Source organism: Bos indicus x Bos taurus, chromosome 10, assembly GCF_003369695.1.
Source record: "Bos indicus x Bos taurus breed Angus x Brahman F1 hybrid chromosome 10, Bos_hybrid_MaternalHap_v2.0, whole genome shotgun sequence".
Taxonomy (NCBI): domain Eukaryota; kingdom Metazoa; phylum Chordata; class Mammalia; order Artiodactyla; family Bovidae; genus Bos; species Bos indicus x Bos taurus.
The window spans coordinates 32,228,121-32,251,975 of NC_040085.1; the positions used below are offsets into that span (position 1 = coordinate 32,228,121).

Consider the following 23,855-nt stretch of genomic DNA (forward strand, 5'->3'; position numbering starts at 1 on the left):
TTACCCCTAAAGCATGTAGTCATAAGAATTACAGAAAAATTGCAACGCATATAGTAGTTTGGCCTGAGGATTCAATACCTTTATTGTTGCTGCTCAGTATGACTAGAGATTTGTAACTTGGTGTGAATATTCCGGTACTGGTTACCAGAGCCATTCAGTCCTGCTATCTGATTTCAGTACCATAGATAAACTACTGCTGGTGGGTCAGGAAATTTATAAGACTTCCCACCTCCAGGCATTCTTTGCCCTGATCCCAGAAGGAGGATATAAACACCTATGTCATCCTGGCTTACATATCAGAATACATTTGTTTCAAAAGATAAACAGACCCAATGTGGCCTACAATTTATAAGAACAATACTTCTTTAGGCTGCAAAGAAAATGACTGGTTTCATGTGAAATGGGAAGGTTTACCATGAAATAACTTCTCAGGAAGGAGTAATTAATAATTGATAAAAATTATTTTGCAATCAGTCAACCCAAATCAATTCCTATTACACAACAGGTATCAGGAACAGAAACACAGATACGATACCCAACCCTTGAAGTTCACAGTGTAGAGGGAAAAAACAGATATGTATCCTGGACACTGTAATCCAAAGTTAAGCTCCCCAAAAAAGGGCACAAAGGAAGTAATGCAGAACATAAAAGACAAGGCAAAAAGATGGAGGAAAAATTAATTTTATTTGTAAAGATAATAAGGATTATGGTTTAATTTTTCCCTTTAAATATCTATTAATATGTTCAAAGTTAAAATACAATCATCTGGACTTTATCAAAGAAATAACTTTATGTTAATTATATTCTAAACTTTTCCTTTAAAGTAAAAGTAAAAAAGGCTAAAGTTTAAATTTTACCACAATGAATAAATGGCATCAAAGTTTGGCTGTTTTCTAGAGCACAGTGCTACTCAAAAGGTTGGTTCACACACCAGAAGTATCAGCATCAAGTAAATCTTTAGAAATGCAGAATCTTGGGTTCTAGTCAGATCTACTCAGTCTGCCTTTTAACAAGCTCCCACAATGATCTGCAGTCATTAACACTTGAGAAGCATTGATCTAGAGAAAAGAATTTATGTTTCTAGTTTCTTGTGACTTCACATAGTTTATGCCTGACTCCTATAGGAGACCTAGGAAGTAAAGAAGATGCAAGAGACAGGAAGAAAAGAAAGAGTAAAGAAGAAAAGAAACAACTAAAAGGCATTAAGTATTTGTGGCTATTTCTGATTTAAAAGGGTTTCAAGAAGAAGTGGTGAATGAATAAGGCTATGGGGAAATAATAAGAATTACTACAAAATTTCTACAATGAGAGACTGAGAAATGGGGCTCAATAATTACTTGTAAAATGAAGGGAATATCTGATTGGTGTTTTAGGCCAGGTTTCAGACAAGGCTTTACTGCTGTTTATGTAGTCTGTGAGGCTACTTGACGTAGTGAAAGGAACATGAGTATTACAGATAAATAGTGCTAGGCTCAAATCCGGCCACTTACTAGCTTTATGACCTTAGGCAAATAATTATAATCTACAAATAAAGCTTATACCACCTGCCTTATGAGAACACTGCAAGAATAAAATGAAGTAGAATAAGCAAAGTTCCTTAGCACACAATGGTTACTAATAAATAACACAGGACCCTTGTGAGAGTGAATTAAATAAGTCCTCAAAAGACATTAATTTTCCCTTCTCCTTGTCTTTAGAGGTATGTCTACTTATATAAGGATGTAGAAGAGAAGTTGTGAGCATTGCAAGAGTGGGAAAACTTTAAAATTACCTTCCCAACCAAGGACCCTAAAGTTCTACCATAGGGGTAGGCCTCCCAGGTGGTACAATGGTAAAAGAGCCCCACCTGCAATGCAGGAGACAAGCAGACGCAGCCTGGAGGAGGGAACGGCAACCCACTCCAGTACTCCTGCCTGGAGAATTCCATGGACAGAGAGGCCTGGCAGGCTATAGTCTATGGGTCGCAAAGAGTTGAAGTAACTCTAAATTATTTACTGTAGAGAATAATTATAGTCAGAGATCCACAAAATAAAATAAAATATGGTAAAATAATGATGTGATTATGCACTACTTATCTGGATAGAAAAGGAACTCTGTTATAAGAATACTTCAGAGTAATGAGAACTATAGTAAAGAGATTTTTCCTATACAGCAGACCAAAGGAATGACAAATAGAATAATTTAACACTAAACATTAAGTACTGCCACTTGGAGTTTTTGTATATTTTTTGTTTGTTTTGTGTGATATATATCTCAGAGCTCTTTTTTTAAACAGCAAAGTAAATGAAACATATTTTGTCAATATATTCTTAAAATAATTTTTTGAAGTTTATGATTTATTGAATACTTTATATAGCATAATCCTTACAGTAGTCGCCATCTATTTTTAAAAAAACAGAAATTTATTTCCTTTTAGGTTCAATGATCCCAAATATGATCTATCATGTGATTTCAACTTTAGTTTAAAAGGAAACTCCATTCTCTTCAGCGAGAATATCTTAAGAAACCTTGGATGAATATCTATAACTTGATCATATGTATGAAAAAGGGAATTAAAAAAATTCACATCAACAAGATCGTTTGAAACTAACCACAAAGAGACTACGCAAGAGGGGCAGAAGAAAAATGCATGAGTGGAAGTGAGTGGAAGACATGGTGACTACAATGGAGACTCATTTAATGATCCCAAAAGACCCTAGTTCCTATGAGAGGCCCTTCCTCAGTATCTTCTTTATTGACCTGATTTTAACTTTATAAAAAGACTTTACTTAAGAGATTTACTGACATGAGTAAAGTCACATGTGACATGACATAAGTCACAGTTCTTTGTACTCATCATCACTAGATAACCAAAAAGATCAGATGTTTATTTATAGGATAGAATAAATCCAACTGTGTTTAATAGGTACCCTCACCTTTTGACTCGAACAACTTACTTTAGATCACAAATTACTGCATATACTCTTCCCAATTTGTCTTGGCTATAACCCTGGAAGTTGAATTTATTGTTCCTATCCAAATACTCAGGCAAAACTTCCAGGAGAGTTTCAGTAATGACAGAGATAACATTCTGCTCTTCAATAAGATGTCGAGCCTGTAGAATATGTCAAGAATATTGTCATTAGTATTAACTCATTATAGTATGGATTTTATCTATTCATTTGGTTGGTAAGTCATTTTGAATAAATGTTTGCTGAGCATCAAACACAGTCCTTATTCTCATAGAATAGCAATTTCTGAGAAATTATTTTCTAAAAGTTCCCTACCTCTCAGTAACTAGAAAACACCTGTCTGAACACCCAAAGCCCATTACACATGTTACTGACATGAATGTTTACCACTATTAATTATACAGTGAGCGAAGTAGAACAAATAGATATACTTCAGGCTTCTATCATGTACATTATGTATTCTGACATTTCCCCCTCACTCACAATTCAATTTCTCTTTCATATCCTTTTCTCTGGGCTTTGAAAAGAGAAAGTAGAAACCAAACTGTCCATAAGAAACAGCAATGGTAGTAGTACAAAAAGGAAGCAGAATCCTTCACTCTCCTCCCAAGCCTTGCAGCACCACCTCCTGCAAATGCCTGACAGTCATACTCTCCCCCAGTTTTGCTGTATCTTAGGCTCTCCTCTCACCCTCAACAACAACAAGAGTAAAGGTATTAATAAGGCACTGCTCCTAAGTTACTCTAGACATCGAGAAACCAGCTCTGGTGTTCCCCTGCAGAAATGAGGACTTTCAAAGCAACTCAGAGCCACCACTCCCACTCCACGAGTTACCTAGTCTTTGGGAACCATTAAAGTATTCACATGCTGATACCACTGAAGAATTATTCAACTTTCCAAGTGGAATAGAACATAGTGACTCAGAAATTGTTTTAATTCAACATTAAATAAAATTCTTTAAAAATAAAACAAATGTTACTTAGAAAGATTGTCAAGACTAATTAATACATACCAAAGTAGGAACAGTAAACATCTGAACTGAGAGTGCAGTTATAGAGATACTTCTGTCATGGTCATCACTGATATAGTCTTTCTGGAGCTGCTTGTAATACTGAAAGATACAACAATAAGTAGAGAAGCAATTATAAATGACTACTGAAAACTTTTAAAATCCCAGTTTTAACAGCTCCTGTATTTGTTTCTATGTATAAGATGGCAAGTATTATAATACCTTTTTATTAAAGGGAGATACTAGTCAACAAAAATTTAGTAAAACAGCAAGTAACAAAAGATCGAATAGGAATTCAGCTATCCAATATAGTATAGTAAGAAATAATGATTTTTAAAAAACAAAACACACACACACACAGAGGTAAAAATCATAGAGGACTGCAAAGGTGCAATATATCCTTTCTCCAAACAGAATCTGGGGCAATCTTTAGCAGATTTTCTTCCCAATGCAATAAAGAAGGGACTATATTAAATGCATTTAAAAACTGATATGACCCAGAAAATCAATCATCAGATTCAATCCAGCCTTAAACAGAATGGATGCTGGCTGTGCATAACTTCTTATCCATACTAATGCATACCAGATGAAAATCAACCCTGCTATCTTGCAAGAACAAAAACAATAATACATCCAGTCATGCCTCAAGCAGCTATTATATATAAGCACAGTATTAGATCCTTGACCTAAATATTTAATTCCATTAGAATTCACACGAAGTTTAACAGGTAATCCTAAGGACGGTGAACTGCTATTGTATAAAGAAAAAACTTCATTTCAGATCACATACATGGTCCTTTATTCTATCTCTAAAGAGTTTTTGAAGAATAGAGTTGATAATTTGAGTTGTCATCACCTTTCAAGAAACCAAATATCTTAGCTGCTTTCATCAATCTAATTATAAAATCAAGGAAGTGCAAGTATCTTATCCCACATTATCATTTACCTATGATAACCATTATTTCATGTTCTGCTTTCAATTCCATTCTGATTCTACCTCTGTCCTAAGTTTTGAAAAATTTTGTGCAACTCAAAATCAGAATAAACTAACAAGTATTTCTTGCATACCTCTGTATAAGACAAAGTAAAAGATTTAAAGAAGTACATGTTCTAACTAATTTAACTTGAGAGACACACAAGAAAATATAACAGTGTAAGGGATATACAATAGATCAACAAAACAATATTAAAAAGCTATAGAAGCAGTTCTAAGAGGGAGGGATAGGATGGGAGGAATAGGACACTTTTCCTCCCACAAATTCATCAAAAGATCATTTGAATGCTGAGCAACTTCCACAAAACAATTTCTGAACACTGGCGGAAGACACCAGGTACCCAGAAAGGCAGCCCATTCTCCTCGAAAGAAGGTAGGACAAAACATAAAAGACAAAAAGAGAGACAAAAGAGTTAGGGACAGAGACCGGTCCTGGGGAGGGAGTTGTGAAGGAGGAAAAGTTTCCCAAACAGTAGGAAACCCTCTCACAGGTGGGTCTGTGGGGAGTTTCAGAATCTCAGAGGGCAGCATAACCGGGAGAAAAAAACAAAAACAAAAACCCACAGAATACTCACCTAAACACAACTGCCAGTGGAAAAGTATCCCAAACGCTTGTGTTTGCCACCAGCCAGCAGGAGCTGGACAGGGAGGTGAAGGCTGCATAATCGGTGCTTAGGATAAGGACTGGGCCTGAATGCCCTGAGGACAATCTGAGGGAGCTAATGTGAGATAGCAACCCAAACTGTGGGATTGTTGGAGAAGAAAAAAAAAAGAGAGAACTTTACCGCAAAAGGCTCTAAAGCACAGCCTGTGCTGCTCACAGAACAAAGGATTGAGCCAATACCAAAGGAGAGCTAGCCGGGGATGTACAGGGCTCTCCCCTCTGCTGGAGGCAGAGAAGCAGGTGTGTGACAGCCAGAGTTGGAAGGCAAGGGGCTGCTCCAATCTTGGTCCCAGAGATGGGCATCCTCCACTAAACTATGAGCAGGCTTCCAGTTGCTAACCATGTCTTCCTGGGATCCTGGACAGTTGACATCTGCCAGGAGAGTCGCAGCCTGAGATCAGCTCACCAGAAGAGACATGCAGCCTACCTGGGAAACCACGTGGCTGGGACTGGGGAGGTGATTAAGACGCATGTTCCACCTGGGACAGTGCATTTGTCAAACACCTGGTTGCCTGAGCTGCTTGGACCTGGGAAGGGCACAAAACACATGCCCAACCTAGTCTGTGCCCTTGCAGAGTACCCGAGAACCTGAGCAGCTTAGACCTGGGAAGTGCAAAAACTGCAGGGCCTGCTTTGGACAATGCCCCTGCAGAGCACCCTGGAGCCTGAGCAGTGTAGACCCAGGAAGCACATGCTGCCATGAGCTGGGGCAAACCCAGTGTGGTCCATACACTGCGAGCACTCCCCACACACGCCAGCAATATTTGTTGGCAGTGTCCCTCGCTCCCCACAACACAACTGAACAAGTAAGCCTAAATAAGTGACCACCTTTGCTCCCTTGTGTCAGGGCAGAAATTAGACACTGAAGAGACTTGCAAACAGAGGAAGCCAAAATAAAGAAGAGGGAACAGCTCTGGAAGTGTCAGGTGCAACAGATTAAAATCCTGTAGTTAACATTGACTAAGCACTGGAGGGGCCTATAGACCATGGGAACAAGTACAAGCTGGAACAAAGAACTATCTGAAACTGAACTGACCCCACACTGCCCACAACAGCTTCAGAGAAATTCCTAGATATATTTTTACTATTATCACTTTTGCATTTTTTTAAACTTTAACCTCTTTATTACTCCTTTAATTTTCATTTTTATAACCTACTATTATGTTGCAGGAAAAAAGACCCTATTTTTAAAGCAAGTTTCATATATATATATATTTTATAATTTTTTGTGATTGATTTTGTTTTGTATTTTCAATATTGTTTTTTTGAAAGTCTAGCCTCTACTCTAGACTTTTAATCTCTGCGTTTTTGGTATTTGTTATCAATTTTGTACCTTTAAGAGTCTAATCTTCAGGATCCATTTTCACTCAGGGGTGTGATTACTGGCTTGATTTCTCTCTCCCCTTTTGACTCTCCCTTTCCTCCCCCGGGTCATCTCTAAATCCTCCCTCCCTCTTCTTTTCTCGACTTAACTCTGTGAATCTCTTGGGGTATTCTGGGCTGTGGAGAACACTTAGGGAACTGATTACTGGCTAGACTGGTCTGTCCCCTTTGACTGCCCCTCTTCTCCTGGTCACTTCTATCTCCTTCCTCCCTCTTCTCTTCTCCGTGTAACTCTGTGAATCTCTCTGGGTGTTCCAGATTGTGGAGAGCACTTAGGGAACTGATTACTGGCTAGACTGCTCTTTCCACTTTTGACTCTCCTTCTTCTCCTCCTCAGAGAAGGCAATGGCATCCCACTCCAGTACTCTTGCCTGGAAAATCCCATGGATGGAGGAGCCTGGTGGGCTGCAGTCCATGGGGTCGCTAAGAGTCGGACACGACTGAGCGATTTCACTTTCACTTTTCACTTGCATGCACTGGAGAAGGAAATGGCAACCCACTCCAGTGTTCTTGCCTGGAGAATCCCAGGGACGGGGGAGCCTGGTGGGCTGCCGTCTACGGGGTCGCGCAGAGTCAGACACGACTGAAGCGACTTAGCAGCAGCTTCTCCTCCTGGTCACCTCTATCTCCCTCCTCTCTCTTCTCTTCTCTATGTAACTCTATGAATCTCTCTGGGTGACCCCTGCTGTGGAGAATTGCTTCACCATTAACCTAGATGTTTTCTCATCTGTGGTGTATGGATGGAGAAATCTTGAGGCTACTATAAGAGAAGGACAGAAAACCAGAGGCAGGTGGCTTAGCTCTAAAACTTGAGAACATCAGAGAATTCCTGATTCCAGGGAACATTAATAGACAAGAGCTCACTCAAAGCCTCCATACCTACACGGAAACCAAGGTCCACCCAAGGGACAAGTTCCAGAGCAAGACATACCATGCTAATTCTCCAGCAAAGCAGGAACACAACCCTGAACATTAAAAGACAAGCTGTCCAAAGCCATGCCAAACTCACAGACACCCCAAAACTCACTACTGTACACTTCATTGCGCTCTAGAGAGAAGAGATCCAGGTCCACCCACCAGAACACAGATGCAAGCTCTCCTAACCAGGAAACCCTGACAAGCCACTAGTCCAAACCCACCCACAGGAAGCATGCTCCACAATAAAGAGGAAACACAAACTTCCAGCCTACAGAAAAGGCACCCCAAACACAGCAATCAAAACAAAATGAAAAGGCAGAGAAATATTCAGCAGGTAAGGGAACATGATAAATGCTCACCAAACCAAACAAAAGAGGAGGAGATATGGAGTCTACCTGAAAAAGATTCAGAATAAAGATAATACAGCTGATCCAAAATCTTGAAAACAAAAATGAGTTATAGATAAATAGACTAGAGACAAGGATTGAGAAGATGCAAGAAATGTTTAACAAGGACCTAGAAGAAATAAAGAAGAGTCAATCAATAATGAATAATGCAAAAATAAAAATGAATAATGCAATAAATGAGATCAAAAACACTCTGGAGGAAACCAACAGTAGAATAACTGAGGCAGAAGATAGGATAAGTAAGGTGGAAGACAGAATGGTGGAGATAAATGAAGCAGAGAGGAAAAAAGAATAGAAAGAAATGGGGACAACCTCAGAGACCTCTGGGACAATGTTAAATACCCGAACATTCAAATCATAGGTGTCCCAGAAGAACAAGACAAAAAGACAGGGCATGAGAAAATACCTGAGGAGATAATAGTTGAAAACTTCCCTAAAATGGGGAAGGAAATAGACACCCAAGTCCAAGAAACCCAGAGAGTCCCAAACAGAATAAACCCAAGGAAAAACACCCCAAGACACATATTAATCAAACTAATGAAGAGCAAATATCAAAAGCAGCAAGGGAAAAACAACAAATAACATACAAAGGGATCCCCATAAGGATAACAGCTGATCCTTCAATAGAAACTCTTCAGGCCAGGAGGGAAAGGCAGGACATACTTACGGTGCTGAAAGAGAAAAACCTACAACCAAGATTACTATACCCAGCAAGGATCTCATTCAAATATGAAGGAGAAATCAAAAGCTTTACAGACAAGCAAAAGCTGGGAGCATTCAGCACTACCAAACCAGCTCATCAACAAATGCTATAGGATCTTCTCTAGAAAGGAAACACAGAAAAGGTTTATAAACTCAAACCCAAAACAACAAAGTAAATGGCAACGGGATCATACCTATCAATAATTACCTTAAATGTAAATAGGTTGAATGCCCCAACCACAGACAGACTGGCTGGATGGATACAAAAATAAGACCCCTATATACGCTGTCTACAAGAGATCCACCTCAAGCCAAGGGACACATACAGACTGAAAGTGAAGAGCTGGCAAAAGATATTTCATGCGAATGTAGACCAAAAGAAAGCAGGAGTAGCAATACTAATATCAGATAAAATAGACTTTGAAATAAAGATCACAAAAGAGACAAAAAAAGAAAACTATATGCCAATCTCATGATAAACACAGATGCAAAAATTCTCAACAAAATTCTAGCAAACAGAATCCAACAATCTATTAAAAAGATCATACATCATGACCAAGTGGGCTTTATGCCAAGGATGCAAGGATTCTTCAATATTGCAAATCAATCAATGTTATATAACACATTAATAAATTGAAAGATAAAAACCATGATTATCTCAACAGATGCAGAGAAAGCATTTGACAAAATTCAACACCCATTATGATAAAAACTCTCCAGAAAGCAGGCATAGAAGGAATATACCTCAACATAATAAAAGCCATATATGATAAACCCACAGCAAACATTATCCTTAATGGTGAAAAACTGAAAGCATTTCCCATAAAATCAGGAACAAGACAAGGGTGCCCGCTCTCACCACTACTATTCAATATAGTTTTGGAAGTTTTAGCCACAGCAATCAGAGAAGACAAAGAAATAAAAGGAATCCAAATTGGAAAAGAAGTAAAACTCTCACTGCTTGTAGATGGCATGATTCTCTACATAGAAAACTCTGAAGACACCACCAGAAAATTACTAGAGCTAATCAACGAATATAGTTGCAGCATATAAAATTAATACACAGAAATCCCTTTCATTCCTATACACTAACAATGAGAAAAGAGAAAGAGAAATTAAGGAAACAATCCCATTTACCATAGCAAAAAAAAAGAATAAAATACTTAGGAATAAATCTACCTAAAGAAACAAAATACCTATATATAGAAAACTATAAAACACTGATGAAAGAAATCAAAGAAGACACAAATAGATGGAGAAATACACCATGTTCATGGATCAGAAGAATCAATATAGTGAAAATGAGTATACTACCCAAAGCAAACTACAGATTCAATGCAATATCGATCAAGCTACCAACGATATTTTTCAGAGAACTGAAACAAATAATTTCACAATTTGTATGGAAATACAAAAAGCCTTGAATACCAAAGCAATCTTGAGAAAGAAGAATAGAAGTGGAGGAATCAACCTGCCTGACTTCAGACTATACTACAAAGCTACAGTCATCAAGAAGACAGTATGGTATTGGCACAAAGACAGAAATAAAGATTAACGGAACAAAATAGAAAGCCCAGAGATAAATCCATGCACCCGTGGACACCTTATCTTTTACAAAGGAGGCAAAAATATACAATGGAGAAAAGACAATCTCTTTAACAAGCGGTGCTGGAAAAACTGCTCAACCACCTGTAAAAGAATGAAACTAGAACACTTTATAACACCATACACAAAAATAAACTCAAAATGAATTAAAGATCTAAATGTAAGATCAGAAACTATAAAACTCCTAAAGGAAAACATAGGCAAAACACTATCTGACATAAATCACGGCAAAATCCTCTATGACCCACCTCCCAGAGTAATGGAAATAAAAGAAAAAATAAACAAATGGGACCTAATTAAAATTAAAAGCTTTTTTGCACAACAAAGGAAACTATAAGCAAGGTGAAAAGACAGCCTTCAGAATGGGAGAAAATAATAGAAATGAAGCAATTGACAAAGAATCTCAATAATATACAAGCAACTCCTGCAGCTCAATTCCAGAAAAATAAATGACCCAATCAAAAAATGGGCCAAAGAACTAAACAGACATTTCTCTAAAGAAGACATACAGATGGCTAACAAACACATGAAAAGATGCTCAACATCACTCATGATCAGAGAAATGCAAATCAAAATTATAATGAGGTACCATCTCTTGCCGGTCAGAACAGCTGTGATCCAAAAGTCTACAAGCAATAAATGCTGGAGAGGGTGTGGAGAAAAGGGAACACTCTTACACTGTTGGTGGGAATGCAAACTAGTACAGCCACTATGGAGGACAGTGTGGAGATTCCTTAAAAAACTGGAAATAGAACTGCCATATGACCCAGCAATCCCACTGCTGGGCATACACACTGAGGAAACCAGAATGGAAAGAGACATGTATACCCCAATTTTCATCGCAGCACTGTTAACAATAGCCAGGACATGGAAGCAACCTAGATGTCCATTGGCAGATGAATAGATAAGAAAGCTGTGGTACATATACACAATGGAATATTACTCAGTTATTAAAAAGAACACATTTGAATCAGTTCTAATGAGATGGATGAAACTGGAGTCTATTATACAGAGTGAAGTCAGAAAGAAAAAGACCAATGCAGTATATTAACACATATATATGGAATTTAGAAAGACAGTAATGACGACCCTATACACAAGACAACAAAAGAGATAGAGATGTAAAGCACAGACTTTTGGACTCTGTGGGAGAAGGCGAGCACGGGATGATTTGAGACAAAAGTATTGAAACATGTAGATTACCATACATGAAATAGATGACCAGTCTAAGTTCGACGCATGAAACAGGGCACTCAAAGCCGGTGCACTGGGACAACCCAGAGGAATGGGATGAGGAGGGTGGGAGGGGGCTTCGGGATGGGGGACACATGTACACCTGTGACCAATTCATGTCAATGTATGGCAAAAACCACTACAATATTGTAAAGCAAATCCTCCAATTAAAATAAATTTTTTAAAAAAGATATGTTTGTATATTCTAGCCTCAGATAGTTAAGTATAACTCTTACCCATCAAATTTCTGCCTCCTTTTAGCATGTATATATATCTGTTCCTTTTCCGTGCTCTTCGTTCAACTAGTCACTGCTCTTGTTACAATTTTAACTAACAGACAAATGATTAGAAAAGATAAATGTACTCATAATTGTGACAACTTCCTATTGCTTTGTCTATGCAAATAACAGGTCATTTTCCAACTATCTCCTCTTAGACTACTGCTTTCATACTACCAAATGTGAAGTTAAATGATGAACTTTTTGAAAAACAAATAAGCTGTAAAATTAAATTCCCGTTCTGTAATTATCCCCTTTGTTTCCATTATTTCACTTACAAAATGGTTTTCTATTTTCATTTGTTGACATCTATTTATAAAGAGCAATTACCTTCACAAATTCCATAGCAAAGAATTTTTTGTATTCCATCTCCATAAAAAAACTGCTGAAGATCAACTCGTGAAGGATCTTACGGGCACCTATAAATCATTTTGGGGAGAAGTGGGAGGAGCATTGCCAAAGCAAAGAAAACATTTTAGCTATTAGTAGTGGCAGAACACTATAAAAATATTTCACATGCTAATAGACTTCAAGGACTCAAATATTAGTGGCACTTATCACGTTAATATTTAAGAGCTAGAATTTAAGATACATACATGTAATGCCTTTTCCCTTATTTTCTGTACCCGTCTCACTGCTGTACCTTTTACTTCATCCTACTTCGTCCAACCTTTCTCCATTTCTTTTCATTCTGCCTCACTAAAAACTATCCTATGTACCTTCCCTTCTCCATCCCCTTTAGGCTTTCTCTAACTTTTTACTTTTGGGTCTTCGTTTAGATTTTAAAAATGAAAATTAACATGGCTTTTATAATGGCATTACTACATGAATACATACATACTCTTTTTTACTGGTTCTGACTAAATGAAAAGGCACTACAATTAAAAGGCAATCTCCCTGGGTTTTAACACAGAGGAATACATATTGACTGCTTAATCTCACCCTGAAAATATAATATCTTATCAAGTTAATTGATTTAATAAACAAAATAGATCACAACTCCACTACAGCTGTAATATTCCTTTGCTTCAAAGCAAGAAGTGTAAGTAAAGATCTACCTACCTTTATAAAGCTTTGCATCCCAAAGCATTAACCTGCTTATGAGACAGGGATTCTCTGAGCCAGGTTCTTCTCTAAGGCAAGCTTGGCAAAAGATCTGTCTGAAGTCACCTACAAACAAAAGAAGTTACATAGTTTTTATTCTTAAAGTATTTCTCCCAAAAATACATTTCCTATAAGAACATATGAAAAAACTAACAGTAAATGCTCTCATACTTGATGTCAAGAATAATTCTGTCAACATCAAAGAATCAAGAGCCAACAAAACATTATTCATAGCATTTGAAATGCAATACTGAAAATAATCAAAATGCATAAAAAACAAACATTTTACTTTATACTCAACAACATTTTAAAATCTGTGACTATTTAAAAAGACAATATTTTATGAAAAATAAGAAAAACAGGCTATATGCTTACTTGAGTAGCTCATAATTTTATTCATCCAGGACCCCAGACGCAAAGCAAATTTCTGATGCGCCATAACCTCAGAGTGTAATACTTCTACATGAAGTGGATGTTGAGAGACATTTTCTGAATGACTCTACAAATGAAAGGAATATTAGAAACAAACTAGTTTTTAAATTTTTGTTTTAAAAGTTATCTAGTCCTCAAAAAAAAACAAATCATATAACTGTTACATTTTCAAAACTCTGGGTCTAAATGCTCCAAACTTATGTTTACTTAGGATGTCAAACCATTTCAACAATATAACTTTTTTACTTGGGCTCTTGTACATTCCTCTTAACATTTTCGTTTTGACCCTAATTCAGAAAATTACCTTTATATCTTCCTTTGCTTCCTGGCAAGCAGCAAAAGCACCTGCTTTAACAGCCCGACGGCCCTAATTATAGACAAACATGAGAATTAAGTAGTAGATTGACAATCCCAATCAACAAGTAATATAAAACCCAAAGACCCAACAAGCTCTTAATTATTAATCATTTTTGACCACCTAAAAATCCTAAGATTGATAACACATATACGATAAACAGACTCTTGAGAGTCCCTTGGACTGCAAGGAGATCCAACCAGTCCATTCTGAAGGAGATCAGCCCTGGGATTTCTTTGGAAGGAATGATGCTAAAGCTGAAACTCCAGTACTCTGGCCACCTCATGCGAGGAGTTGACTCATTGGAAAAGACTCTGATGCTGGGAGGGATTGAGGGCAAGAGGAGAAGGGGACGACAGAGGATGAGATGGCTGGATGGCATCACTGACTTGATGGACGTGAGTCTGAGTGAACTCCGGGCGTTGGTGATGGATAGGGAGGCCTGGAGTGCTGCAATTCATAAGGTCGCAAAGATTTGGACACGACTGAGCGACTGATCTGATCTGATCTGATGCAGCTTCAGAACTTTCAATGCCACTAGTAGGGAATTTCTATACTTTAGGGACTCAGATTTCTTGTTTCACAAAAATGTCATTATTTACTTATTGTACTCTATTAGATAACAATAAATTAGCTTTAATAAACTACTATTATTAATATAGGCCTTAGATACTTTTCATGAGTGAAACTGAAATTCTTCAACATGTGTTACATAATACACATGTAGTCCACTAGTGGGTTAGAGGTGTGGCCTAACGGATACTGACTTCTCAAGTCCTAGAATCATAATACCAGTAACTAGTGTCATGATGCTTCTTCCACTGTGTTACACTCCTCTTGAGGGTAGGGATTAGGTTAATATTTCTTCTGCTTATCTGAAGAACACATTTTGCTTTGGATGGGTGTTAAATAAAAGCTGAGCCATGTTATCAACATTATTCTATAAATAGTTTTAATAAATACTGTTAAGCTAACCAACTTTTCAGGATTCATGTATTTAGTCATTTATTCAATAATTTACAGAAACAGAACTAAGGTTGAGCTGACATTCTTAACTGCTCTTTGCCAAATATATTCAGTAACTTTCTATTTAGACTAAAAAAGGAAAATAATAGAAATCTAAAACTGTAATATACACACACAGAAAAACCAAGTTTCAACCAATTTACTTAGGCTATAAGGAATAAATGAAGAGCATGGTTGTACCTAACACACTACTAAAGCACTTGGCAAGGGCTACAGAGCTACTTGGCAACACCCAATTTCCAGGAAGCTGAAGAAGACAGTATAATAATTCAAATGAAACTCATGAACCTCTTTGTCTATGGCGGTGGTGTGCATCTGGGCCTCTGCAAGTTCACAGTCAAGAGCTCTTTGTAGACTGTATATGACATGGTCATATGAATGGTGTTCGTCATTGAAAAGGACACAGTAGTATCTATCATTTTTCTCCCTGTTTAAAACAAAAAGATACATATTCAGACACTGCAACAAATAAGCAAAGGAAAACATGAAAACCAGACTAAAATAAAAAATGCCCTGTGATGAGTAGCACCATGTAGTTTCCTATGTATGAGAAAAGTGAAAGTGAAGTCATGTCCAACTCTTTGCGACCCCATGGATTGCAGCCTAAGAGGCTCCTCTGTCCATGGAATTTTCCAGGCAAGAATACTGGAGTGGGTTGCCATTTCCTTCTCCAAAGTACCACTCTAATACTAGTATAGGAGATGATTTTAAGTGGTACAGTGCCATAAAAATTTAAAACTCTGATAAAAGTATCAATTTTTTCATGTTTATCCCCAATTTTTCTTACTTCCAGAAGTAAAATGTTATTCTCATTAAGTGGCAGTATATCTTTTATACCATTCATAACTCTTGTTAATCTCCCACTCTGACAAAGGGAGACAAGCCTCAGGCTCAGAACTTTCAAGCAGGGAATGATAAATAGTCAAGATTTCACTAACATTTAGTTTTCATTTATTTTTGTTTCTACCTTCTATTTATTTTAAGAAGTACTGGTTTTATAGTACATTTAAGTTTTTTTTTTTAAGGTGTATAGATTTTAAGTGCCAGCACTACCATTTGACTGCAAAACCTCAGACAAATCACTTAAGCATTTAATCTTGCTGAGATGATGGTATCTTTTACATCTCTAAGAAGAGATGTATAGTATCTCCATTTGAGTGTGAGGACCTTATAAAATATGTGAAAATGGTTGTGGGCTACAGCTATACAAATGTCAGAAATCACTACCAGTTTTAAACAGATTATAATAATCTTCCACTAAATAGTCAATTGATCCTCATAACTCTAAGAGGCAGCTTTTCTTGAGCCTCTTGTACCTTAGGAAATAACAGATTCAAAAAGACTTCTCTTTCGTCCCAAAGCCAAGAAACAATGAGAATTAGAAATCAGATCTGTGAATCTGAAGTACAGTGCTGTCTACATACATGACCACATTCAAGCAACCCACCCTTTTTAGACAGGCAGACTGCTAGAATTATGCTTACCAACACAAAATTTCTTAAAGCATTTAACTGATGCTATCAATGTATTTGAAATTAAAACTTTTTTGGACATAATTTCTGATGACCTTTATTTTTCCAAGCAGTTTATGGTCCCGTAAAAGTCAAAATGATACATTCAATGTCTTTAAAAATTGAAATTCTTAAGTCTTTCTCCTAAAAGAATACAAATAAACCCAGTAAACTCAAAAAACTGTATTTAGATTTGTGAAACCCCTAATATTACACAGGTAGAAAAATTCCCACAAGGCCCAAACTGTATTTCATATCAGGTCTTGAATTCTCTTTTGCCTTTTGTAAATTAAGAGCCAATACTGCTGTCACTAAAAGACTTATGGTTGTTAGAAATTGCTGGGTTTTAGCTAAAAACAAAAACAAAAAACCTCTTAAATTCCTACACGTGAAATAATCCTAGATCCCAAAGCATAGGACAAAGGGATATATCTCCTTATTCTGACCATCAAAATTTTTGATCAAGAAAAGTGCTAAAGATCTGGACTACAAGGGAAACACTGTTCTGAAGTCCCCACCTTAGTTCACGAACCTCTCAGGGAACCTGGAAGTTGGTCCAGGCCAGGATCAAACTGGGAAATTTACTTCCTTGCTGGGATGAATGGCTGCTAAGAACTTGTAAATCATTGAGAACAACACCCCCAAAATGTTTTTTCTTAAAAATCAGAAGTTCCTGATTAAGCCCTTCTTTTGCCTTAACTTCTGTATAATGTCTTAGCAGAGCATCTCATATAAATGGACATTTTGGAAAAATTCTCTATATAAAATTTTCACAATGATAGTTAAGTTAAAGCACTAGATAAAAACAAAAGACATTTTTCAAATACTCATTTTGCAATATAAATAACCATCATGAAAACTTCCCCCTTTATAAAAAATCCCCTACCTTTTCTGGAGTTCAGGAGGCAGTTCTTTTTCTTCTTCCCATATAGTCATTTCTACAATGTATTTTATCACCGAAGGGAATATTTTCCTGGCTTGGGCAATTACCTCTTCATTCAGTGGACAGCGTAAGTTCTGCAAGAAAGTATAGAAAAACATATTCTCAATGTTGTATACAAGTAAGTGGATGAGAATGATGATGTTATTAATTTATAAGAACAATATTAATAAGTTCATTTACACCATCCTCCAGAATGAATTTAACTTCAGCCCAAGAGGTTGCTGTTTTAGCTGAATTCCTTGTGGCCAAGTTGGTGCTACAGATGACAGAAAGGAAAGGAGGCAAAATCATGGAAGCCTCCCTTATGACACTCTTCCTTATGAATGTTCTTCTCTGCCTGAGTAAACTAATCATATCAGAGAACAACGAGTTATAGGGTTTTGTTTTTCCCTACAGTTTACAAAAACATTTCTCATTTAATTTATTTCAACCAATCCTTACAGCCACTCTGTTAAGGCAGAAAATTTATGGCATTTAAGAGATAAAGATTCCATCTAAGGACTTCTGGGGTAGTCCAATGGTTAAGGATCTGCCTGCCAACACAGGGGACATGGGTTTGATCCTTAGTATAGGAAGATTCCACATGTCTTGGGGCAACTAAACCCATGTGCCCAACTATGGAACCCCATGTGCTCTAGAGCCCACACATAGCAACAAGAGAAGCCACCACAATGAGAATCCCGTGCACTGCAACTAGAGAGTTGTCCCTGCTTGCCACAACTAGAGAACACCTGCTTGTAGCGACAAAGACCCAGCACAGCCAAATATAAATAAATAAATATAAAAAAAAAATTTTTTTTAAAAGATCCCATTCAAGGTCAAAGAGCCTCTAAATGGATATAAAAAGCAATACTAACATCCGAGTCTTTTGACTTTCATGGGAAAAAAAATGTTCATTTCATTAAAGGATACCACTTCCTTAATAGGTTTGTTCAAACCAATTAGCTAAAAAAAAAAAAAAAGCATTTAACTGCTCTGCATCATAAAGCATTAGTGAAATGCAAGTCAAAACCATAGTGAGATGCCTCTTCATACCTGCTAAGGTGACTATAATCAAAAAGGCAGGTAACAAGTGTTGGACAGAATGCGGAGAAACCTGAACCCTATACACTGCTGATGGAAATGTATGATGGTACAATTTGGAAAAGTCTGAGAGATGCTCAAAATGTTAAGTATAGTGACCTTATAATCCACCAGTTCCACCCTGAGATATCTACCCAAGAAAAATGAAAACATATATCTACACAAAAAATTTGCACACAAATGCTCATAGCAGCATTACTCATAATAGCCAAAAAGTGGAAACAACCTAGATTTCCATAGACTGATGAATGGATAAATAAAATGATGCATAATCCATACAATGGAATATTATTTGGCCACAAAAATAAACTACATGCTAAAAAAGTACTAAAGTATACTCTTGAAATGGGTGAGTTTTTTAATATAGTATGCAAATCATAACTCAATAAGTTGTTTAAACAAAGCAGTAAGCAGGAAAACAAATATAGTAGCTCTTTAATAAGACACACACACATACACACACACATAAAAATCCAATAGAAATTCAGTAGAAGGCTTTAATATTCAATTTTTTAACCTACCTGCTATACACCATACTAATGAACTGCATTTTATTCTGTGGTGACCAAAACATTAATCTACACATTTACTCTTCTGCACCTATTCTTCCTACTCCCCAACGCTTTATTATTTTCTTTTCTACCATCTCTTCAATATGTCACCTTTTCTCTGGAGATTTTACTCAGAAGCTTTTGCTAGAAAGAGAGAAAAAGAGTGCCAAAGGTACTAAGAGCAACATTAATCCACTATGTTCTTATTTCTTATCTTCTTTAGCTTTAGAAATATTTCCTTTCAATTTTTAATCGAAGTAGTCTGAAATGAAAAGTTACAAGAATCTACTTATTACTTCTATACTATATCAGAAGCTAAATTCTTCAGAAGAGTTCTGGTAAGTAGAGAAGAAACTTTTAAATAAATCATGTATAGCTTTTATATATATATATATATATATATATATTATAAGGTCCATTAGAGGGAACAACAGAGTGATGATCAAAATCAATTTTTAAAAAACCTTAATAATAAACCTGAAATGTACTACAGAACTAGAAAGAAATTTCCCTTAAACATACTTTTAGAGATATTGCCAAATGCTGGACTATAGGCTGATCGGTATTGACCAGGTCTAATTACACTTGGTAAATCCCTATTATGGCTGGCACAATGCCACACACCTGGCAGAGTATGGATTTCACACTCACCAAAGCAGAGACAAAACAAAGGTGAAGCACAGAGGACTCTTGGGGGGCAACTGATTAGTTATATGCTAGCTGTAAGTATGTTCCCACATTCAGATCATGAATCTGTTCCTGAGTATACAGATTTGTGGACATAACAAGCCTGAATGATCTATTTCTTTTTGAATCTAATTATAAATCCAAAGAAACCCAAGAAGACCAGGTTAGTTCAGGACTCAATTCAGTGTTCTGAGGCTATATGACTCGGGAAAACCACAAATAGACTGGAACCCCAAGAGGTAGGAAGAAAGAGGCTAGTTTTGTAAACTTGATGAGCACTTAGGTTGATTCAATATCTTGGCTACTGTAAATAATGCTGCATAAACAAGGGTGCATGTATCTTTTGAAATTAAATAAATTTTGTACTTCTTTCTTCTTAATTTTATCTTTGGATTGTTCATTACTAATGTATAAAATACAAGTAATTTTTGTATCTCATATCCTGCAATCGTGCTGAACTTGTTTATTAGTTCTAACAATGTTTTAATGGATTCCTTAGGATTTTCTATATACAAAATCACATCATCTGCAGCTTTACTTCTTCCTTTCCAATTTGGGTGCTTTTTATATTTTTTTCTTGTCTAACTGCCTCAGCTGGAATGTCCATTATACTAATGAATGGATACTCACTGTGGCAAAGCAGAATATGCCTTACTCCCCATCTTAGGAGGAAAGTATCCAAAAGTATCCTAAAACTGAGTTTTAGGTTCTTTTGACACAAATCCATCCTCACCAGCCTACCTCACCTATTCCCTAATTCATATCTTGAGTCAGGTATTTTTACAACAAGGCCTGGTTTCTTTTAGTAGAAAATGGTACTTAAGAGATCAAAATATAGACCCTAGGGATATTCAGTGTTATAGAGTTATCAGGAACAGTTTAAAGAATACAAAAACTATTTATTCCTTAAGTTTTAAAAAGGATTCTTTTGTGAACCCATTTGAGCATGGCATTTTTTAGAAAGTACTTTCTTGTGACAACTTTTTAAATTTCTTCAATGGTTATTAACTGTTAAAGTTTTTTCTGTTTTTGAATAAATTATAACTATACTGTTGGATAAAGGAATCTATTTTCAAATGTCTTTGCACAGAGTCATATAAATAGCCTTTTATAATCCTCCTGTATCTGTGGTTCAATGGTCATTTTCCCATTCTCCTTTTTAATTGTCGCTATCTGGGCTTACAGTTTTTTTTCTTGATTAGGAGGTATAGTGGATAATATGTTCGTTGATTTTTTTTTTCCTTTAAGAATAGCAATTACGGAATTTATGTGTTAGTTCTATTGTTTTCTAATTCATTATATCCTCCTGTTTCATAATAACTACTTCCATTCACTCTTTTAGGATAATATATTGTTTATTCTTACTTATCAAATTGACTGCTTAACAAACAAGTAATCTGAGTTCATCTTTTCAGTGTAAATTCACTCCTTTAGAGAAATATGGAATCAAACCTTTATCAATTTATCAAATCTTTAAATCCTCTAGAATCAAATACAACTCCTTACATTTAAATATTAGAACATAAAATCAGGATTTTCGAAGGAATTCAGCTTAACCCATACAAATAACATTTCTATTTAATTTCATCAAGCTTAAAATAGCAATTAAAAAATAGTAATATTCTTACCTCTTTTGTGGTACCTGCTCTTCCAGGTTCATGACTTATACAAAAAGGACCAGTTTTCCATGCTTCTGTGTCCCCACAGTCACAAAATCCTCCTCCAGTAGAAGTATGCATCTGACAAATGAAAAATGTGTGTGTTAATTTCAAAACATTTTACAAAGCAAAGAAGAATGATAAAGAGAACTCAAATAATACATGTTTCCTGCTATTTAACCTTGACTGCCTTTAATATTATAGATAAATATCAAAAAATATTTTGATAACAAAAAAAATTCTCAATACTTAATCACAACAAAAATGGACCTTCAAAATTGATACATTTTTGAAACATACTCAGTTTTTAAATAGTTTAATAGTTTTTAAAACAGATTGTGTCATGTGCAAAAAAAAAAGAAAAGAAAAAGAAAAATATATGACACCCAGAATGCTTGAGTAGATTTTATTAAACAGACTTTTTAAATCATTACAATGATACTAGCTTAAGTACTTAAGAAATGTATATTTTCATCCACATTAATATCCTACAGCAACTAAAACTTATTACAACTTTTTTTTCTTTGAGGGTGCCTGTAAAAAAAATTATCTAAAATATAGTAGCTTAGATAGAGAAGGATGACAATGACCTGAATTTGAATCTTCCCCAAATCTCCCCCCTCCAAATTATACAACTAACAAGGAGAACAAGTAAAGCCACACATGACCCATGTCTGCAGGATTACTGGGAGTCAAAAAAATAAATACCACAACCTTCAAATGACTTCTGAGTTTCTGTTGCCTATCACTTCAAGCATGTGGATACAGACAATAGGAGAGGGAAGCTGTAAAGACTCCATTAAAGAGAACAGAAGGGTATAAAGGACTTAAATCAAGCACAGACAAAATCACATCCCAGAAGAGAAAGCTCAGTGTCAAGGAACAAATACTGAACACAGATTGGGACTTGGTGGTTCATAGGGAAAGAGACTGAAGGTGAGCAGGACCAGAGGTGGCCACCTCTGAGAAGCATTACTTTTGGAGGAAAATCAAATACCTTTCAAAAGGTGGTAACCCCTTATAGAATGTGACAGTAAATCAAAGAAAGAAGAAAGAAAGCTTAAGAATCCTATAGAAACAAGAGAGAAACAAGACATGCCAAACCCTCCCCTCACTTCACCACCATCACCAGTATCATCTATAAAAGAGATTACACAGAAGAGGGTAAAATTGACAGAAGAGAGCACTTGTGAACACTATTCATGAAATGAAATAGAAAAAAGTACACCATATCCATGTGAAACTGTTGCAAAAAAAAAAAAAAAGCTGCAAAATATAAATAAGAGCCAAAACTCAATTATGAAGCTGGAAGAAAATATAATGCTCTAAACTTACCCATCCTCAAACAAGCATTAAAAACCCTTAATCAGATTAAGACACCTTTAATCATAAACACAAAAATTAAAAACAGAAATGGACAAAAAAGAAGAAATAAATGAGACCTGAATTAACTCAGGAGAAAAAAACAGAAGAAAATGATATATCAGAAGTAAATAGCATTGAAACAAAGCAGGGAAATAAGAGAATGAAAGTAAGATGAAGCAAAGAAATACAGAATCAGAGGAAAAATGGTTGAAATAGAAGATAGGCCTAAGAAAGGTAGATAAGCTTAACGAGTCACCAAAGAAAAATCAAAACAATGGAACAGGGATGACAATCTAAGAGAACTTCTGAAAACAAACTGCCTTAATCTACACAGTGAAAGGGCCCTCAGTGACTGAGAAAAAACTCAGTATGATCAACTCCTAAAACTATTAGACTTTAAAGATAAAAGCCCTGAGGTTTTGGTCAAAAAGAAGAAATAACATAATCACAAGAAAATTAAGACTGGCACCCGACTTCTCAACGGGAGAAGGCAATGGCAACCCACTCCAGTACTCATGCCTGGAATATCCCATGGACGGAGGTGCCTGGTAGGCTACAGTCCCTGGGGTCCCGAAGAGTCGGATGCGACTGAGCAACTTCACTTTCACTTTTCACTTTCATGCATTGGAGAAGGAAATGGCAACCCACTTCAGTGTTCTTGCCTGGAGAATCCCAGGGAAGGAGGAGCCTGGTGGGCTGCTGTCTATGGGATTGCACAGAGTCGGACACGACTGACGCGACTTAGCAGCAACTTAGCAGTAGCAGACTTCTCAATAGCAATACATGAAACAAGACAACAGCAGAGCAGCATTTTCAAGAAAAGAAGCAGTAAACCAAGGATATTATCTACAGCTAAGCTTTAAAAATACAATTTTGAATGTGTCAGAACTAAAGGAACACTGTATACACATGACCTTCCAGAGGGATCTGTCTGAGCAGTGATCAACAAACTCTCTGTATAAAGGAACAAACAGTAAATATTTTAGGCTTTGCAAG

General features: G+C 36.4%; 1 protein-coding gene across 1 annotated transcript in view; it reads right to left on the reverse strand.

The window, feature by feature from the left end:
- Positions 1-23,855, reverse strand: part of UBR1 (ubiquitin protein ligase E3 component n-recognin 1) — a 154,643-nt gene that overhangs the window by 96,994 nt on the left and 33,794 nt on the right. Inside the window, exons 4-12 of the mRNA XM_027553667.1 lie at positions 21,465-21,575; positions 17,459-17,589; positions 15,350-15,488; positions 13,985-14,047; positions 13,624-13,747; positions 13,207-13,314; positions 12,475-12,563; positions 3,964-4,062; positions 2,937-3,094 (exon numbers count right to left, since the gene is read on the reverse strand). Coding sequence (XP_027409468.1) covers positions 2,937-3,094; positions 3,964-4,062; positions 12,475-12,563; positions 13,207-13,314; positions 13,624-13,747; positions 13,985-14,047; positions 15,350-15,488; positions 17,459-17,589; positions 21,465-21,575 — 1,022 coding nt within the window. The remainder of the gene's footprint in view (positions 1-2,936; positions 3,095-3,963; positions 4,063-12,474; positions 12,564-13,206; positions 13,315-13,623; positions 13,748-13,984; positions 14,048-15,349; positions 15,489-17,458; positions 17,590-21,464; positions 21,576-23,855) is intronic.